General features: G+C 44.0%; 1 protein-coding gene and 1 non-coding gene across 4 annotated transcripts in view; one reads left to right on the top strand and one right to left on the bottom strand.

Annotated features, from left to right (window-relative positions):
* Positions 1 to 19,737, top strand: part of CDH3 (cadherin 3) — a 100,644-nt gene that overhangs the window by 66,126 nt on the left and 14,781 nt on the right. For all 3 annotated transcript variants that reach the window (XM_057534001.1, XM_007198179.2, XM_007198178.3), the window contains 4 exons: positions 16,702 to 16,784; positions 17,993 to 18,118; positions 18,348 to 18,503; positions 18,586 to 18,730. In XM_057534001.1, coding sequence (XP_057389984.1) covers positions 16,702 to 16,784; positions 17,993 to 18,118; positions 18,348 to 18,503; positions 18,586 to 18,730 — 510 coding nt within the window. The remainder of the gene's footprint in view (positions 1 to 16,701; positions 16,785 to 17,992; positions 18,119 to 18,347; positions 18,504 to 18,585; positions 18,731 to 19,737) is intronic.
* TRNAE-UUC (transfer RNA glutamic acid (anticodon UUC)) lies at positions 2,427 to 2,498 on the bottom strand. Its single transcript has one exon. It is a non-coding gene; the product is annotated as a tRNA-Glu (tRNA).

Genomic DNA, 19,737 nt, shown 5'->3' with positions numbered 1-19,737 from the left:
ATATCTTTTTTGTTTATTATTATTTATTTTTGGCTGTGTTGGGTCTTTGTTGCTGCACGCAGGCTATCTCTAGTTGTGGCGAGCGGGGGCTACTCTTCGTTGCGGTGTGTGGGCCTCTCATTGCCATGGCTTCTCGTTGTGAAGCACGGGCTCTAGGTACTTGGGCTTCAGTAGTTGTGGCTGACAGGCTTAGGTGCTCCGTGGCATGTAGGATCTTCCTGGACCAGGACTCGAAGCCGTGTCCTCTGCATTGGCAGGTGGATTCTTAACCACTGCACCACCAGGGAAGCCCTAGTCTCTCTCGTATTGAAATAATGTGACTTTTTACACTTTTTCTTAATTTGGGAGATTTGCATTTCTTCAAACTCCATACAAAGTGAGACTTTAATATTTACAGCACCATTTCAAATTTTGACAATTGAAGTTTGCATAAAATATAACTGTATTATAATGTATAGAGTGTCTGAGCTGGAGTTCCAGAGCCACTGTGCCTGGGTTAAATCTGTTTGTCTACTTACTAGCTGTAAGGGTTGGGTAAATTTGCTTAACCTCTATGCTTCAGTTTCCTCATCTGTAAAATAGGGGTCGTAATGGGGATCTCATAGGCTGTAGTGAGGATTAAATGAGTTAGGGTATGAAAAAGCATGTAGTAAATAAATAAATGTCAGGTGTTAGTGGTAGTGATAATAGCAGTGGTGTTACAGCTAGACTAGTTTGTATACTTACATCTTTAGACTGCATTCCTAGAAGAAAAATTGCTGGGTCAAAGGACTTTCATAGTTCATTCAACAATTATTGAATGCCTACTTTGTATCAGGCACCGTGCTAGGTGTTGGGATATAGTGATAAGCGATTCTAACACAGTCTCTGCCTTTGGGCATTATAGAGACTAGTAAGGGAGATAGGCAATTAGAATTGGGATGGGAATGTAGGGAGACACTGTTCTAGGCAGAAGAAGCAGCGTGTGCAAAGGCCCTGTGGTAAGGGGTTATGATGCACTTAAGAAGAGGACCATTGTGGCTAGACAATGGAGATAAGGATTGGGCACATTATAGATTTTGGGTTTTATCCTGAGAACAATGGCACATCATTGATGAGTTTCAAACAAGGAAGTGATCTTATTTTCTCAAATGTATCATCTGTTGCGTTTTTAAAAGATCCTTTTTTTAAAATGGAGAATTTTGTACTCATTTAGGCTAAAAATGATGTGGTAAGTACTAAGGTTGGGGAGGTAGAGATGGAGAGGCATGAGTCTTGGTGATTGACTGTGAAGGGGAGTCTGAGGGAGAAATGGTCAAGGAATAGGATGCTAGATAACAGTACACTAGGCACTGTGCTAAATATTAACTCATTTAACTGAGGTAGGTATTACTAGCATCATTCCCATCTTCTAGGTATGGAAACATACTTGCCCAAAGTCTGTCACTGGAACCAAAATTTGAGTCCGGGTACTCTAGACACAGCCTCTGGGCTGCTTCTGAGGCCCAGGTTTTGGATTTGTGTAGCTGAGTGCATTGATGTACTATTCCCTGGGAGATACACTGGAAAAGGACCATATTTAGGGCGAGAGTAAAGAAGATCATGAATTTGCTTTTGACATGATTTTAAGATTATGGATTATGCCTTTAAAGCATCCAGGGGGAGATATTGAAAAGACAAATATATATGGTGGTCAGAGGAAGAATCTGGACATTTGAAATTTTAATACATATTCTGAAATGCCCTCAAAAATCCATACCAGTTTACCTGCTTACAAGAAATAAAGGTGAGAACCAGGAACTTTAAAAAAACCAATAAACTGGGCTTCCCTGGTGGCGCAGTGGTTAAGAATCCGCCTGCCAATGCAGGGGACACAGGCTCGAGCCCTGGTCCGGGAAGATCCCACATGCCGTGGAGCAACTAAGCCCATGCGCCACAACTACTGAGCCTGTGCTCTAGAGCCCGTGAGCCACAACTACTGAAGCCCACGCGCCTAGAGCCCCTGCTCTGCAGCAAGAGAAGCCACAACAATGAGAAGTCCGCACACTGCAACGAAGAGTAGCCCCCGCTCGCCGCAACTAGAGAAAACCCGCGCACAGCAATGAAGACCCAACGCAGCCAAAAAACAAATAAATAAATACATTTATTAAAAAACAAACAAACAAACAAACGATAAACTGTCTTCCCTAAATCCACCTCCAGAAACTGACTCAGTAGAAGTGATGGGTGGGCTGGAAGCAGGGAATCTGGGTTTTTTTTAAAGTTCTCCAGGTGATTTTATCAGTTGTATTTGGGAACTGTTGCTCTGTGATATCATGAAGGTCACTGTGAAGAGGTGAATATATCTCTTTTAGAGAGGATCTGAAAGAAGGAACAAACTAGTGAAATGTGAATGAAAGCATGGCATTCCACCCCCCCTTTGGCCCCACAGGTTGCAGGGATCTTAGTTCCCTGACCAGGGATTGAACCTGGGCCTTGGCAGTGAAAGTGCCAAGTCCTAACCACTGGACTGCCAGGGAATTCCTGAAAGCATGGCATTTTGAATTTAACTTCCAATGCTTGTCTCAATGGAAGTTGATCCTTTTTTTTTTTTTTCCTTAATTTTCTGCTTACCTCAGGATTCTGAATGACGTTTACCTTCTTGTTCTTTTGTTTTGCTTTTTAAATTACCATCCCTGGTTTTGAATATTTAATTGTGCTTTAAAAAGCGCAATACATCTTATTTGGCCCTAACAAGAGCCTGGGTGGGTGTGTGGGTGTGTGGGTGTGTGTGTGTGTGTGTGTGTGTGTGTGTGTGGGTGTGTTCCCATTTTAGATACTGGAAATTACCAAGGGCTTATATTTGTTGAGTGCTTACTGTTAACAGCTTAAATATGAAGTGACTTGCCCAAAGCTGCAGAGCCAATGTGCAGCAGTTTAACCCACCAGACCCTTAATTGGTATCCCAGAGGTCCCAGGTTGATCGCTGGGATCTATGCTCTCATTCTTGAGGGTGGGAATCATTGACAGCACCTAACACTGAGCTTTGAGTCAGCCATGTTTGGAACTCCCAGAGTGCTGTCAAGTATAGCTCAGCTTGGGTTTCTCTCTGGGGATTATAAGGGAGGACCCAGCTCCCAAGCGTGAGGAAGAACCTGAGTAATGTAGATCTTTCTAAAGAGCTTTCTGCAGAGAGGCAAAACTCCCCTAGAAAGACTTGCTTTCTCCTTAACAACATGGGGTTGCCATATACTAGTCAGAGGGGGGAAAAATCACAACGTCTCATTCTGATTGCAAATCAAATACATGTTTACTACGGAAAAACTGGAAGATAAGCAGAATGGAGGTCCACCACCCATAAAGGACCTTCGTCATTTCAAATGAACATTTTAAATAGATCTTCCAGGTCCATTTCCGTAATCAAGTCTTCCTTGAAGATATCTGAAGGAGAGGGCCCGGGTCCCATTGCTTCATTGCCCCACAGCTCGCCCTCCTGCCTGGCATTCCTGACAATCCAGCTTCATATTCTACTTCAGTGGATCAGAGAAGGGCTGAGGGCCTCAAATGCCCCATCGGCGCCATCTGCAGGAAGATCCAGGTCCAGGGTGAATGGTGTATAGATGGAGGCGTCTGCCAGGCGTAGCCACACTCCCCCAGGGTCATGCTCTTGTCCAGGAGCTGTCATCTGTGTAAAGCTGCTCCTTGCGCCGCCGGTGGCCACTTAAGAATGCCTTTCACCAAGCGCTTCAGCTCCAGCACTGTGCTTGACTTTTTAGCATCCTCCAAGGTGGTGATCTTGTGGTGACGGATCATCACGAACACCCAGGGAGGCAGGTCCACTTGCACTGCTCTCTGCTTTAGGGAATCAGTCTGGCTCCTCTGAGGGCGACAAACGTCTGTGGCAGGACACGTGGGGTGCTTTATCTCCTGGCATGTTATTTATTTATTTATTTTTGGCTGTGTTGGGTCTTCGTTGCTGCGCGCAGGCTTTCCCTAGTTGCAGCAAGTGGGGGCTACTCTTCGTTGTGGTGCGCAGGCTTCTCATTGCGGTGCTTCTCTTGTTGCAGAGCACGGGCTCTAGGCGTGCGGGCTTCAGTAGTTGTGGCTCATGGGCTCAGTAGTTGTGGCTCACGGGCTCTAGAGCACAGGCTCAGTAGTTGTGGCGCACGGGCTTAGTTGCTCTGTGGCACATGGGATCTTCCCAGACCAGGGATCGAACCTACGTCCCCTGCACTGGCAGGCGGATTCTTAACCACTGCGCCACCAGGGAAGTCCCTCTTGGGCTTCTTTGGCCTGGAAAGTCATTGGTTCTGGGGAGAGCTAGTCTGCCTTCCTGGTGCCAAGGCTCCACCACCCCCCCTTCTTCTAACGAGTATAAAGATATTAATATTTTATGATTGTCAGGCTCAGGCTATAAACTATAAGTGGCTATTTTATAAATATTGTATATTAACGCATATATGTGGAATCTAGAAAAATGGTACAGATGAACCTATTTGTAGGGCAGGACTAGAGACATAGACGTAGAGAATGGACATGTGGACACAGGGAGGGAAGGGGAGGGTGGGACGAAGTGGGAGATTACGTTTGACATAAATAGACTACCATGTGTAAAATAGATAGCTAGTGGGAACCTGCTGTATAGCACAGGGAGATCAGCTCGGTGTTCTGTGATGACCTAGATGGGGGGAAAGGGTGGGGAGGGAGGTCCAAGAGGGAGGGGATATAGGTATACATATAGCCGATTCACTTCATTGTACAGCAGAAACTAACACAACATTGTAAAGCAATTTTACTCCAATATAAATAAATAAATAAATAAATGGCTGTTTTGTGACTTTTTCCCCCTGAGCAGAGCACTGTTTTTCCTTGATACTTTTTTTACAGTATTTAAGGCTGTAGGTGAGACATTTGAGTGACTGTAGCACACGTAATTAAGTATTCTGTTGAAAGTTAAGTTGTTGAGACTTTTTTTAAACACTAAGCAACAGTCATGAACATCCGTGCAGGTATGGTTTTGTCACATCTTGGATGACTTCCTGGCACAATTCTTGGGTCGAAGGACTTGTTTAAGCCTTAATTGCCCAAAAGTTTGTGTCGATCTACGTTTCCCCCACCCCCTTACAATATATTAGCAGCATCCATTCCCTAAGTATTTCACAACACTTGTCCTTTTAATTTGTATTTCTTAGTAAGTGAACTTTTTTCTACGGGTAGTTTTACTCAGGAAAATGCCAGAATCTTCTTTCAAGGCAATGCCACATACTTTCCCCTTGCACCTTCTTATCCCACTCCCTTAACAGAAAGTAGTGATAGCTACAAGGACAGGTTTGTTTACTTTATAAGCTAGGTGTGTCTCTAGACCTAGCTAGAATGGAAACACCTTTGACAGTGTCTCCCTCATTCCCCAACAAGATGCCTTTTGGCCACAACACTTTCAAACTGATATTACTCTTCCCTTCTCATTAAAATGCCCAAAGATCAATAGGAAAACTGTCAAGTGATCAAGTGATCAAGTGTTGATCACTTGAAGGACATTTACCCCTGAGAGATGGTGGTTTTATTTTGCCAGAACATCCAGTAAGGTTGGACATTGGGACTACATAGCACCTCTGTGTCATGGCTGAGAAGACAAGCTTCTGACCTTCATGGGTGTTTCCTTGAGAGTTGGAAGTGTCTAGGCAATTCCAACCTAAAAGCAGGCCTGGGATGAGTTCCCAGCCTAATATCCATTAATTCTTAAAAGTCTATTTAAAAAGCTTTCTTCTTTCAACAGCTCTAGTACTCCAGGGACTCAACCCTTCTTGCCCAAGTTTTATAGTGGCGCCAGCTCAGGATCTGAGGCCAGGCTTGGCAGGATGGTCTTTAGAGAGGAGCTCTGAGCACAGGCCAGGGACTCCTGGTTCCATTGGATGTTTCTATCTAGTGCAGATACACAGAGCTCTGATATATAAAAAAAAAAAAATCTCTAGAAGCTGTCTCAGGTTACTAACTCCCTTCCCCAACAGTATTGTAGGAATTGTATGTTCAGACTCAGTGCTGAAACCTATCAGTTTATATTGGTACAAATACCTACATCTTCATCAGGTTCATCGACTTTATGGTTCAGAACCTCTGTGGAAGAAACTGAGTTTAAAGCTGTCAAATGACTTGAAGGTCTTAGGTGGGTGTGGAAGTAAGAGCTATGTTTACGTCTCTGGTTTTCAGCCTTAAGATCTGAACTATTGCCCCATGTGCTCATCAGTGCTCACCAACTTGTCCCAGAAAGAGTTTGACACGAGCCCATTCATGCCTCCATGACTTGGCCAAGATTTGTGGCCTTGTGGAGCTAGGCTGCAGTCAGGAACGGGAATCAGCTTCCTTCACTAGCTGTGAGAAGGTACGGTAGAAGGGGGGTGAGTAATGATGAGACCTGGTTTCGGATCAACTTCATTTTGAAACCAGTGATACAAGCCAGTAGAGCCAAGAAGCATCTGGGAGGAAGTTGTAATGATCTGCCCCAGGGCTTACCGTTTACCAGCCTCTGTGTGACTCATGGCTTACAAAGAAAACTGCTCATGTTTCTACAGGTGCCTCAGCGAGTTTCCCTGGGCAGGTCAGATTGGCTGTGAGATCTCCATCCTCTGCCTCTCCCAGTAAACCATGGAGCACCCCCTACGAAACAGTCCTCTCCAGATGCAGACTGAGCCAGCTCCCCGTTATGTTCTTTGGTGCTGTGTATCCCCTTTTCCCTTCCGTGCATCAGCCCTTAGGTAAAGCACATGGCTGTAACTCACCCCATGCCCACTCTGAGAGATGGTTTCTCTATGGTGTAGAGAGAGGCATGGACTTGGAGTCAGAAGCCCTGGTTAATTGTGAGTAGGCTAAAAGTCGCTTGTATTGAGGGCTTACTCTGGGCCAGACACAGTGCTCAGTGCTGTGTGAACATTATCCCACTTATTCCTCCCGATAATCTTATGAGGTAGGTATTATTCCCATTTTCCAGATGAGAAAACAGCTTCTGTATGTATGTTCACATGACATGGATGTGAACCCAAGTCTTTTGGACTCCAAATCCCATATTCTTCATCACTCATCTTCCTCTGCCTTTAGGATTTGAAATCTGGTCCTGCTGCTTCCGAGTTGTGGGGCTTCGTATATTTTGCTCTCCTCTCTGAAGCTGCTTCCTGAGGCACTTCAACCCCAGGGCAGTCTCTTGTTTCCTGAGTTGTCAGAATAGGGGAGTAGTATCTACCTGGTGGGTTATTTTTTGAGGACGTGGATAAGAAAACACTTAGCTGGGTGTCTCGGGCAGAGTGGGTCTTTGAAGCTTGTTCCTGCCTGCCTGACTCATGCCCCTTGGTTGTATTCTGCATCCAGCTGAACGTGGCTGAGGGCTGATGGGGCAGCTGGAATGTGCAGCCTGCGTGGGAGGCACGTACAATTGAAGTACCTGACTACTGACTTCTCCTTGATTGTTGGCACTGTCCCCTCTAAGAATAGATGGACAGCCCAGATACTGTGCTACAAATGTTTGGACCCATAAAAGAATGGAAATGTGCCAGCAAACAGGGTAGTGAAGTGTACCGTACATTCCCGGTGGGCAGATTTTGTGGACAGCAGGAAGACGGTTTCTGGGTTTCTGGCAGCTTTTAGAGTTTGGGGGATTAAGGCATTAGCCCCCTGCTGGGTAACTTGGTGGGAGAGGATTGGAGAGTTCATTGAGAGGCACTCATTAAGTGAAAAACCTGACAGGCTTACCTGGCCAGCCCCTCTGCTAGCTGAAGACCTTCCCTTAGGAAGAGGGCTGTTTTAAGAATGGGAAAAGTGACAGTTAATTTTTATTTTTTATCAGTGTTTGAATAGCTAATGCATTCACGTGGGTCAAAATTCAGAAGGGTACACAGTAAAAAGTATCTTTCCTGTTCCTTAGCTACTAGCTTCTCCACCCATAAGCCCAGTTTTTTGGGTCACCTTCCAGAAGTATTTATTTTAAAATACAAATGTTATCATAGACTACATTGCTCCATATCTTTTTTAAAAATTAATTAATTAATTAATTAATTTAGCTGCACCGGGTCTTTAGTTGCAGCACATGGGATATTTGTTGCCGCGTTGGAGATCTTCGTTGCGGCATGTGGGATCTAGTTCCTTGACCAGGGATCAAACCCAGGCGCCCTGCATTGGGAGCACAGAGCCTTAACTGCTGGACCACCAGGGAAGTCCCCATATCTTTTTTTTTTTTTAATTAACAATATGTTTTAGAGATCTTTCCATGTCAATACATAGGGGCTTCCTTATCTTTTACAGCTTTTTATGGCTGCGTAGTGTTCTCGTATAGATGTTATCATTACACAAAGTTAATCTGTCATTGATGGACATTTAGGTTGTCTGGACTTTTGCTATTACAATCAATGCATTACTGATTAGTTTGGTAGATAGCTGTGGAAAGGTGATTTTGGACAGGAGGCAGTATCCTATAAGAACTTAAAGGTACTTGAAGATACACATTTTTTTCCCTGATGCATCCCTAGTATTTAGAAGAATGTTGGGCACTTAGGAAACACTCTACTAGTTCTTTTTTTTTTTTTTTTTTTTTAATTTTATTTACTTGTTTTTGGCTGTGTTGGGTCTTCGTTTCTGTGCGAGGGCTTTCTCTAGTTGTGGCAAGCGGGGGCCACTCTTCATCGAGGTGCGCGGGCCTCTCACTATCGCGGCCTCTCTTTTTGCGGAGCACAGGCTCCAGACGCGCAGGCTCAGTAATTGTGGCTCACGGGCCTAGTTGCTCCGTGGCATGTGGGATCTTCCCAGACCAGGGCTCGGACCCGTGTCCCCTGCATTAGCAGGCAGATTCTCAACCACTGCGCCACCAGGGAAGCCCCTCTACTAGTTCTTGATGGATGCTGCGTTGAAGAACCTGACTTTAGAATATGACCACCCCGAGTTCTAATTCTAATTCCACTCACTAGGTGTATGATGTTCGGCAAGCCATGTCACCTCTGAACCCCCATTTCCTCATGTGGTATGAGTCCGTATAAAGTTCTGGGGTTTACAAATTTGTGGTTTTGTGGTTTTATCTTATTTGATATTCAAGATGACTCTGTGAAGTCTAATTTTCATCTTCCAAATGAGAAAACCTAAATTCCTAATAAGTTAATTCAAGTTCTGCATCAACATGCTGATGGTTCCAACTAACAGAGTTTTGAGGGACCTTTGCATGTGTCCTTAACACAGCTTTAAGCAATGCTGAATCACCTAGTGAGTTTAGGTATTCCCTTTTAAGCTTTTCGTCTTCTTTTTACATCAAGGAGAAAGTGGTTTTGGTCCCATTATTTTTTTTTTTAACTAATTAATTTATTTATTTTTGGCTGCGTTGGGTCTTGGTTGCTGGGTGCAGGCTTTCTTTAGTTGTGGCAAGCAGGGGCTACTCTTCGTTGCGTTGTGTGGGCTTCTCATTGCTGTGGCTTCTCTTGTTGCGGAGCGTGGGCTCTAGGTGCACAGGCTTCAGTAGCTGTGGCACGTGGGCTTCAGTAGTTGTGGCTCGTGGGCTCTAGAGCGCAGACTGAGTGGTTGTGACACACGGGCTTAGTTGCTCCGTGGCGTGTGGGATCTTCCTGGACCAGGGCTCGAACCTGTATCCCCTGCATTGGCAGGCGGATTCTCAACCACTGCGCCACCTTGGAAGCCCCTACTATTCTTGAATACATCTTTTAATAACATGCTTCTCTCCCTTCAAACCAAGGGAAGACAGGCCTTAGGCTCAAAGCTTCAGCAAACATGGGAATTCCCTGGAGGTCCAGTGGTTAGGACTCCGCACTTTCACTACCAAGGGCGCAGGTTCGATCCCTGGTCGGGGAACTAAGATCCCGCAAACCATGCGGCATGGCCAAAAAACAAAACAAAACAAAACAAAAACTTCAGCAAACAGTTGATTCTGGGGCCCACAGAATTCAAGTGCCTTTCCCAGGATCACCCATCAAGTTAAGGTCAGTATCTGCACAGGAATGGGGTCTCCCTCGCTATTAATAGTATTAACAGCAGACCTGGCCATAATGCATCCTATTTGTCAGTTCTTTACATTTATTCTCATTTAATCCTCACAACTACCTGTAAGAGAGTTACTGTTATTATCCCCAAGTCTAGTACTTTTCTCCAAATATCACACTGCCTCACTGAGCATCTAAAAATCAATCTTTGCTATTTCAATAGATGGAGAAGGACCACAGGTAGTGGGGGTTAGGGAGGAGATAAGCAAACAAACTCTCAGGTGTGTCAGAAAGATAATATAACCATATTATATAAACGACTCAATCTAGACAGGTCTAGGTACCACTTCTGGCCCTTCCATTTCCTAGCTATGTAACTTCAGTGAATTCATTTAACCTCTCATTTTCCCAATTTAGAAAATGGGCGTTAAAATCTACTTTATTGGGTGCTTGGTGAAGATTAAATGAGAAAGTATACAAATGTTAGGGCTTCCCTGGTGGCGCAGTGGTTAAGAATCCGCCTGCCAAGGCAGGGGACATGGGTTCGAGCCCTGGTCCGGGAAGATCCCACATGCTGTGGAGCAACTAAGCCCGTGCACCACAACTGCTGAGCCTGTGCTCTAGAGCCCGCGAGCCACAACTACTGAGCCTGCGTGCCACAACTACTGAAGCCCGCGCGCCTAGAGTCCATGCTCCACAGCAAGAGAAGCCACCGCAATGAGAAGCCCGCGCACCGCAACGAAGAGTAGTCCCCGCTCGCCGCAACTAGAGAAAATCCGCACACAGCAACGAAGACCCAATACAGCCATAAATAAATAAATTTATTTTTAAAATTCATACAGATTAAAAAAAACAAACAAATGTTAGCTGTTAATAATAGTAATTCATGATGGAAAGGACTCTCGACTCTTGAGATTGGTGCTTGCTGTATTCGTTTGCTAGGGCTGCTGAAACAAAGGAACACAGACTGGGGACTTAAACACAGAAATTTATTTTCTCACAACTCAGGAGGCTAGAAGTCCAAGATCAAGGTGTCAGCAGGGCTGGTTTCTGTTGAGGCCTCTCTCCTTAGCTTGTAGATGGCTGTCTTCTCCATGTGTCTGTACATAGTCTTCTCTCTGTAATTGTCTGTGTCCAAATTTCCTCCTCCTCTTATAAGGACACTCGTCATACTGGATTAGGGCCCACCCTAATAACCTCATTTTAATTTAATCACCTCTTTATTTATTTATTTTATTTATGGCTGTGTTGGGTCCCCGTTTCTGTGCGAGGACTTTCTCCAGTTGTGGCAAGTGGGGGCCACCCTTCATCGCGGTGCGCGGGCCTCTCACTATCGCGGCCTCTCTTGTTGCGGAGCACAGGCTCCAGACGCGCAGGCTCAGTAATTGTGGCTCACGGGCCCAGTTGCTCCGCGGCACGTGGGATCTTCCCAGACCAGGACTCGAACCCGTGTGCCCTGCATTGACAGGCAGATTCTCAACCACTGCGCCACCAGGGAAGCCCTAATCACCTCTTTAAAGGCCCTTTTTCCAAATATAATCACATTCTGAGGTATTAGGACTTCAACACATGAATTTGAGGGCGGAACACAATTCATGTTAAAAGAAAACTTGGACCTACAGAAAAATAAAGATAATAAGTAGCTGGTAACCCCAGTCACAGGGAAGCTTCATTTCCTTCCAGTCTTTTTTAAATTTTTTCCTGTGCATAGTTACATATACTATATATGCAGTTCTACATTCTGCTTACATTTTGCATAGCTGGATAAAAAATCCATGGAGTGAATGCCCCATAGATTATTTAACTTTTGCCCTATATTAAGATGATTTAAACTCTGCCGCATATCATTCCTGGTCTTTTTTAGCCCAAAGGCAAAGCAAGATTCCTCAGAAGATGAGAGTACAAAGCTGTGTGCTGGAGGTAAAGGGCAGGGTCACCCTGGGAATCTCCCTGCCCCGGGACCCTTTGGAACTGACTCAGGCCGAGATCCCTCTTTCCCCTCCTCCCACCGGCCGAGCATGTTGTCACAGCCCATGACTCCTCAGTGGGGATGTCGTCAAGGAGGCAGGGCTGGTATCTAAGCAATCTTCTCTTTCTCAGGGGCACACGCCAGCCTTCCCACGAAGGAACCTGCCTCTGTGTGTGAGCTCTGGGGCTCTGGGGAGCTGAAGGCAGCTCTGTATGCTTTTAAGCCCTCCATCTTCCTCCCCTCCATGCACTAACCCTCTCCCCAAAAGATGGCCAGTGTCTTAAGTTCTTTCACCCAAGTTAGTTTTACCTGCTTTTGAACTTCATGTTAATGGAATCATACACGTGTCCTCTCATATCTGGCTTCTGTCACTCAACCGTGTTTGTAAGATTCATTCATGTTGTTGTATGTCCTTGTGGTTGACTCATTTCATTATATGAATATTCTACCATATTTCTATTCATTCTACCTTGATGGACATTTGGGCTATTTCCAGTCTTTAGCTATTATAGACAGTGCTGCTGTGAATATTATAATACTTGTCTTTTAGTGGATGTATCTTTGTTGGGTCTATACCACAAGGTAAAATTGCTGGGTCTTGGGGAACGTGTATATTTAACTTCAGCAAATACTGCCCAACAGTTTTCCAAAATGACTATCCCATTTAACACTCCCACATCAGACTTCTACTTTTTTTTTATTGAGGTAAAATATGCATAACATAAAATTTGACCATTTTAACCATTTTAAACAATTCGGTGACGTTAAGTACGTTCAAATTGTTGTGCAAACCATCACCATAGTCCGTCTCCAGAACTTTTTCATCATCCCAAACAGAAACTCTGTACCCATTAAACAATAACTACCCATTCCCCTCTCTCTCCAGCCCCTGGTAACTTCTATTCTACTTTCTATGTCTATTAATTTGAGTATTCTAGGTACCTCATATAAGTGGACTCATGCAGTATTTGCCCTTTTGTGACTAGCTTATTTTACTTAACATAATGTTTTCAAGATTCTTCCATGTTGCAGCATGTGTCAGAACTTTATTCCTTTTAAAGACTGAATAATATTCCATTGTATGTATAGAACACATTGTGTTTATCTATTCATCTCTTGATGGACGCTTGTGTTGTTTCCGTCTTTCGGCGATTGTGAATAGTGATACTATGAAAATATGTGTACGAGTATCTGTTTGAGATCCTACTTCAGTTCTTTTGGGTATACGCCTAAAAGTAGAATTGCTGGATCATGTGGTAATTTTGTGTTTACCTTCTGAGGAGCCACCAAACTGTTTTTCACAGTGGCTGCACCATTTCACATTCCCAGTGCAGGAGGGTTCCTATGTCTTTACTTCTTGCCAACACTCGTTATTTACTTTTTTTTTTTTTTTGCCACCCTAGTAGGTATGAAGTGGTATCTCATTGTGATTTTGATTTGTATTTCCCTAGTGACTAATGATACTGAGCATTTTTTCATATGCTTATTGGCCATTTGTATACCTTATTTGAAGAAATGTCTTTTCAACTCCTTTGCCTTTTTATTTATTTTTTTTAAATTGGGTTGTTTGTTTTTTGTTGTTCTGGAGTTTTAGGAGTTCATTGTATAGTCTGGATATTATTTGGAATTCTACTTTTTAATGTTATACTCTTATATACTGTTTGAATACTTCATCATGTTCATACTACTTTTTGTTGTTGTTGTTTATCTTCTCAGAGAACCAGCTTTTAGTTTTATTGATCTTTGCTATTGTTTTCTTTGTTTCTATTTCATTTATTTCTGCTCTGATCTTTATGATTTCTTTCCTTCTGCTAACTTTGGGTTTTGTTTGTTCTTCTTTCTCTAGTTCCTTTAGGTGTAAGGTTAGATCGTTTATTTGAGATTTTTCTTGTTTCTTGAGGTAGGCTTGTATAGCTATAAACTCCCTCTTAGAACTGCTTTTGCTGCCTCCCATAGATTTTGGATCATCGTGTTTTCATTGTCATTTGTTTCTAGGTATTTTTTGATTTCCTCTTTGATTTCTTCAGTGATCTCTTGGTTATTTAGTAACGTATTGTTTAGCCTCCATGTGTTTGTGTTTTTTACGTTTTTTCCCTGTAATTCATTTCTAATCTCATAGCGCTGTGGTCAGAAAAGATGCTTGATATGATTTCAGTTTTCTTAAATTTACTGAGGATTTGTGACCCAAGATGTGATCTATCCTGGAGAATGTTCTGTGCGCACTTGAGAAGAAAGTGTAATCTGCTGTTTTTGGATGGAATGTCCTATAAATATCAATTAAATCTATCTGGTCTATTGTGTCATTTAAAGCTTCTGTTTCCTTATTTATTTTCATTTTGGATGATCTGTCCATTGGTGTAAGTGAGGTGTTAAAGTCCCCCACTATTATTGTGTTACTGTCAATTTCCTATTTTATAGCTGTTAGCAGTTGCCTTATGTATTGAGGTGCTCCTATGTTGGGTGCATATATATTTATAATTGTTATATCTTCTTCTTGGATTGATCCCTTGATCATTATGTAGTGTCCTTCCTTGTCTCCTGTAACATTCTTTATTTTAAAGTCTATTTTATCTGATATGAGTATAGCTACTCCAGCTTTCTTTTGATTTCCATTTGCATGGAATATCTTTTTCCATTCCTTCACTTTCAGTCTGTATGTGTCCCTAGGTCTGAAGTCGGTCTCTTGTAGACAGCATATATATGGGTCTTGTTTTTGTATCCATTCAGCAAGCCTGTGTCTTTTGGTTGGAGCATTTAATCCATTCACGTTTAAGGTAATTATCGATATGTATGTTCCTATGACCATTTTCTTAATTGTTTTGGGTTTGTTTTTGTAGGTCCTTTTCTTCTCTTGTGTTTCCCACTTAGAGAAGTTCCTTTAGCATTTGTTGTAGAGCTGGTTTGGTGGTGCTGAATTCTCTTAGATTTTACTTGTCTGTGAAGCTTTTGATTTCTCCATCGAATCTGAATGAGATGCTTGCCGGGTAGAGTAATCTTGGTTGTAGGTTCTTCCCTTTCATCACTTTAAGTATATCATGCCACTCCCTTCTGGCTTGTAGAGTTTCTGCTGAGAAATCAGCTGTTAACCTTATGGGAGTTCCCTTGTATGTTATTTGTCGTTTTTCCCTTGCTGCTTTCAATAATTTTTCTTTGTCTTTAATTTTTGCCAATTTGATTGCTATGTGTCTTGGCGTGTTTCTCCTTGGGTTTATCCTGTATGGGACTCGCTGCACTTCCTGGACTTGGGTGGCTATTTCCTTTCCCATATTAAGGAAGTTTTCGACTATAATCTCTTCAAATATTTTCTCTGGTCCTTTCTCTCTCTCTTCTCCTTCTGGGACCCCTATAATGCGAATGTTGTTGTGTTTAATGTTGTCCCAGAGGTCTCTTAGGCTGTCTTCAATTCTTTTCATTCTTTTTTCTTTAGTCTGTTCCACAGCAGTGAATTCCACCATTCTGTCTTCCAGGTCACTTATCCGTTCTTCTGCCTCAGTTATTCTGCTATTGATTCCTTCTAGTGTAGTTTTCATTTCAGTTATTGTATTGTTCATCTCTGTTTGTTCTTGAATTCTTCTAGGTCTTTGTTAAACATTTCTTGCATCTTCTCGATCTTTGCCTCCATTCTTTTTCCAAGGTCCTGGATCATCTTCACTATCATTATTCTGAGTTCTTTTTCTGGAAGGTTGCCTATCTCCACTTCATTTGGTTGTTTTTCTGGGGTTTTATCTTGTTCCTTCCTCTGGTACATAGCCCTCTGCCTTTTCATCTTGTCTATCTTTCTGTGAATGTGGTTTTTGTTCCACAGGCTGCAGGACTGTAGTTCTTCTTGCTTCTGTCACATTACTTTTGTAGTTTAAAAACCCTCATCTGTTATCCTTTCTTATTTTAGGGAAGGATGATTTAAAACAATTGTCATCATCATCTGAAACTAAGGGGCAATTTTTCAACAAAGGACAGTTGGGGGAGCTCACCCTGACCTTTCCATGGCACAGCACTGTCCCTCTGGTCCTTGTTGTGCTGCAGTCTAGTAAACTGATGAGTGCTGGTGTCTGGGCCAGCGCTAAGGGAACCCCTGGGACAGGGCGTGTTGCCGATGGGCCCAGTTGTAGCCCCTGGCAGGTTTCCTGACTCCATGCTTTGGCCACAAGGAAGGGTGGGTAAGAACATTGGTTGTGAATACTCTCTAGCATATGCCTTGGAGTCAGGCTGACCTGGCTTCTGAACCTCAGTTTTCTCATCTTTGTAAAGGAGCTAATGCCTACCTTGGCAGCATAGTTGTAAAGATGAAATGGGCCCAGCCTCTGGATTAGCAAATGGTAGTTATTAACTCAGAGTGCTTGTTTAAAGGGTGGCCAAGCAGGGAGGATTCAGAAGGAGCATGACAGACTGAAACAACCCGAGGTTATCCAGAATGATCTGTGTGGGTGACGGTGTAGCAGGATGCATACAGCGCATATGTAGACTCATAGCCTTCGGAAATGCTTAAAATCTTCTGCCTCCAGCTACGACCTTGGGTCAACTCTGTGTCTCGTGAGACTCCATGGGGCTAATGTCGCTGAATATCTATGACTTTGGTTCTTCGGCCCACAGACCACAAAGTGATCCGCCCTCTTGAGACCAAAGTCAGAAGCCCATCTGAAACTCATATTTGATCACATTGCTGGTCAGAGGAAGTAAGCCAAGTCTTCTTCTGCAGTGGCTTGGAATAGTCCTTGATCCAGTCAGGGGGCTGTTGTCAGGTCTTCGCTCCCATGGGGTATCTTCCAGAAGCCCCTCCTTCCTAATACTCTTTTCCTCCCTCCCCCACAGTAGTTTTCATGGAGTGCCCTGGGCAAGAGTCGGCCCTGCTGACTGATGATGACTTCACTGTTCTGAACAACAAAACAGTCCAGGTAAAACACCATGTCTACCTTCAGGAGAGAGGAAAGACATTCTCTGTGCATGCCCAGCTTGCTGCTGGCCAGGAGGCCGAGGTTGCCGTGGCTGTTGTGAGCCATGTTACCCCTGCAGAGGACACAGGGTTAGACCTCAGTTGCCCATAGCTGTGCGCGTGGGTACCGATCTAAGCAGGGTAGTGCTTGCAGCTGCCCAGTAGGGGCCGCCAGAGTCAGGCCAGGAGGGCCCAGAGCTGCTTTGTGAGTAATGGCCCAGTGCCCTTCCTCCCTTGAATTCCCTGTCCCACCTCCCTTTCCTTCTTTCCCATATCATGCCGGTAAACCTCAAGTGAAGGCGATCCCAACACAGGACTGCCAATCTCATGAACCTTTGGGAAGATGGACCTGAGGCTCTTGGCCACATTTCTTTGTTTTGTTTAATTTAATTTTTTGCACAGCTAATATATCCACATGGTTCAAAATTTTAAATATTAAAAAGTTATAGAATAACTTCCCTTTTTTCTCCCCATCTGTCTAATGCCCTCTCTGCCCCTCCAAGAGAAGACACAGGTAACCCTGTTACCAGTTTCTTTCCTTCTAATTTATGTATTTGTTCTATATATTAAATATATTTATATACATTATATATAAGTATAAAATAAACTTTTCCGTCCTCTGTTATGCAAAACTAACATACTATTCACATGTCTGCACCTTCTTTTTGCACTGAAAAATACATCAGTACACTGCCTATCCCCTTCTCACAGATAACCACCATTATAAGCTTCTAGTATCCCCCAGACTTTGTCTGTAAGCAGATGTGAATATATGCCTTATTTTCCCACCCTTTTACACAAAAGGTGGAACAGTGCCTGGCACATATTAAGCCCTATGTGTTTGTTAGATAAAATACTAAACTACATTAAGCTGTTCCATACCTTGTTCTTTTTCACTTAAGTATGGATATATATCAAAGATCTTTCCATGTCAGCACAGAGAGACATTCCTCATTTTTCAAGCTGTATACAATTTCCACTAGATGGATGTATTATAGTGTATTTAATTGGGCCTTCTCTATAAGTGAACACTTAGATTATTTCCAAATTTTCTTTTACAATAAACCCATCTGGGCCTCTATCCTTGCCCTGAGCCCCTGTAGGTGAGAGGATGTTGGGTATGTTCCAGTTGTTTGCACACCTGGGTTAAGGGGTCTTCTCTCCTTGCAGGAAAGGAAAGCACTGAAGATCTCCCCATCCAAACGTATCTTGCGAAGACGCAAGAGAGATTGGGTGGTCCCGCCAATATCTGTCCCTGAGAATGGCAAGGGTCCCTTCCCCCAGAAGCTGCATCAGGTATGACTGTGCCTTCTCCCTGGAAGTCATTGGTGTCTTCAGGGACTCTCATTCGAAGGCCTGAATATGAGGTTTCTTGCTGCTGAGCCCTGGGGCCCGCAGAGGGAAACTCTCTGATGGGAGCAGTTTCTAATCAGGCAGTGCCTCTCCACCCCTCCCCACAGAGGGTTCTTTGCTACAATAATGAGATATTTGTCACTTTGTCAGCTACCATTTCTTTTGCTTCCAGCTCAAATCTAATAAAGACAGAGGCACCAAGATTTTCTACAGCATCACGGGGCCTGGGGCAGACAGCCCTCCTGAGGGTGTCTTCACCATAGAGAAGGAAACGGGCTGGCTGCTGTTGAATAAACCACTGGACCGGGAGAAAATTGCCGAGTATGAGGCAAGTAGCCTTTAGCATCCAACGAGAAGCAGGGCCCCAGGGAGGGTAGTGCCAGGCTGACCCCAGGCCTGTGTACCTACAGCTCTTTGGCCACGCTGTGTCGGAGAACGGTGCCTCCGTGGAAGAGCCCATGAACATCTCCATCATTGTAACAGACCAGAATGACCACAAGCCCAAGTTCACCCAGGATGTCTTCAGAGGGAGCGTCTTGGAAGGGGTACTACCCGGTAAGAGGACTGGGGAGGGCACAGCTATAGAGGTCTGCTGGGCCCAGACCTGGCCTTGGGTCCACGTCTGGAATCAGCCCAGACTCTTAAAGGCTGGAAGAACCCTTCATACCTGATTTCCTGGGCTGTGCCTCAGATCACCTGGGATCTTCTTAAAAGTCCAGATTCCCCTACTCCATCCCAAGATCCCTGAATAAGAATGATCCTGGAGTAGAGCCCCAGAATCTGTGTATTTGAAAATTTCCCAGAAGCTTCAGATGATCAGCCAGCTGCAGCTTTGGAGCTGCAGAGACCTATATTTGAATCTGGATTTTGTCTCTTTATCTGCTGTAACCCTGGGCAAGGTCTTGACCTCTGAGCCTCAATCTTCACACCTGAAAATGGGGATAATATCAACCGTAAAGAACTGTGAAGATTAGAAATAACACATGCCTACTGCTGTGTGATATGAAGCACCTGAAATGAGGTTCTTTGGGGAAATGGCAGCTGCAAGGAGGGTGGCAAAGGCTGAGAGGTGTTAGAATGTGGTTTACAGAGAGCAGAAAATGAATTGTCAGGCTGGGGAAGAGGGTGAGAGGGGCTGGCAAAAGACTAGAGAAATAGGTGACATTAATGACCTCAAAGACAGGTGCTGGTGAGGAGGGCTCTTCTCCCTTTGTCTCTGAGTTGTGGAGAATTACAGAGAAATGTGAGTTGGTTAGGCTGCCAATAACAGACATTTCCAGAAGAAAAACAGTACCTTCAACAATATGGAACCTTTTCCCCCTTTGTATTCAGGAAGCCTAGAGGTGGTCAAGCCAGGCTGGAATGGTGCTTTAACGTGTAGGGGAACTAGGCTCCTTCCATCTCGTTGCTCTGCTGTTTTGGCTTTATTCCCAAGATTACCTCATGGTTGCTGCTGGAGCTCTGGCCATTACATCCGGAAGGAGGGACGGGGTGGGAAGAATAAGCCCCTTAATTCAGAAAAACGCTTCCCCCAAAGCTGTATATCCCATTCGTCAGATTTC

Source organism: Balaenoptera acutorostrata, chromosome 19 (assembly GCF_949987535.1).
Source record: "Balaenoptera acutorostrata chromosome 19, mBalAcu1.1, whole genome shotgun sequence".
NCBI lineage: Eukaryota > Metazoa > Chordata > Mammalia > Artiodactyla > Balaenopteridae > Balaenoptera > Balaenoptera acutorostrata.
Note: the sequence above shows the minus strand (reverse complement) of the source record. Positions and strands in the feature narration are given on the sequence as shown.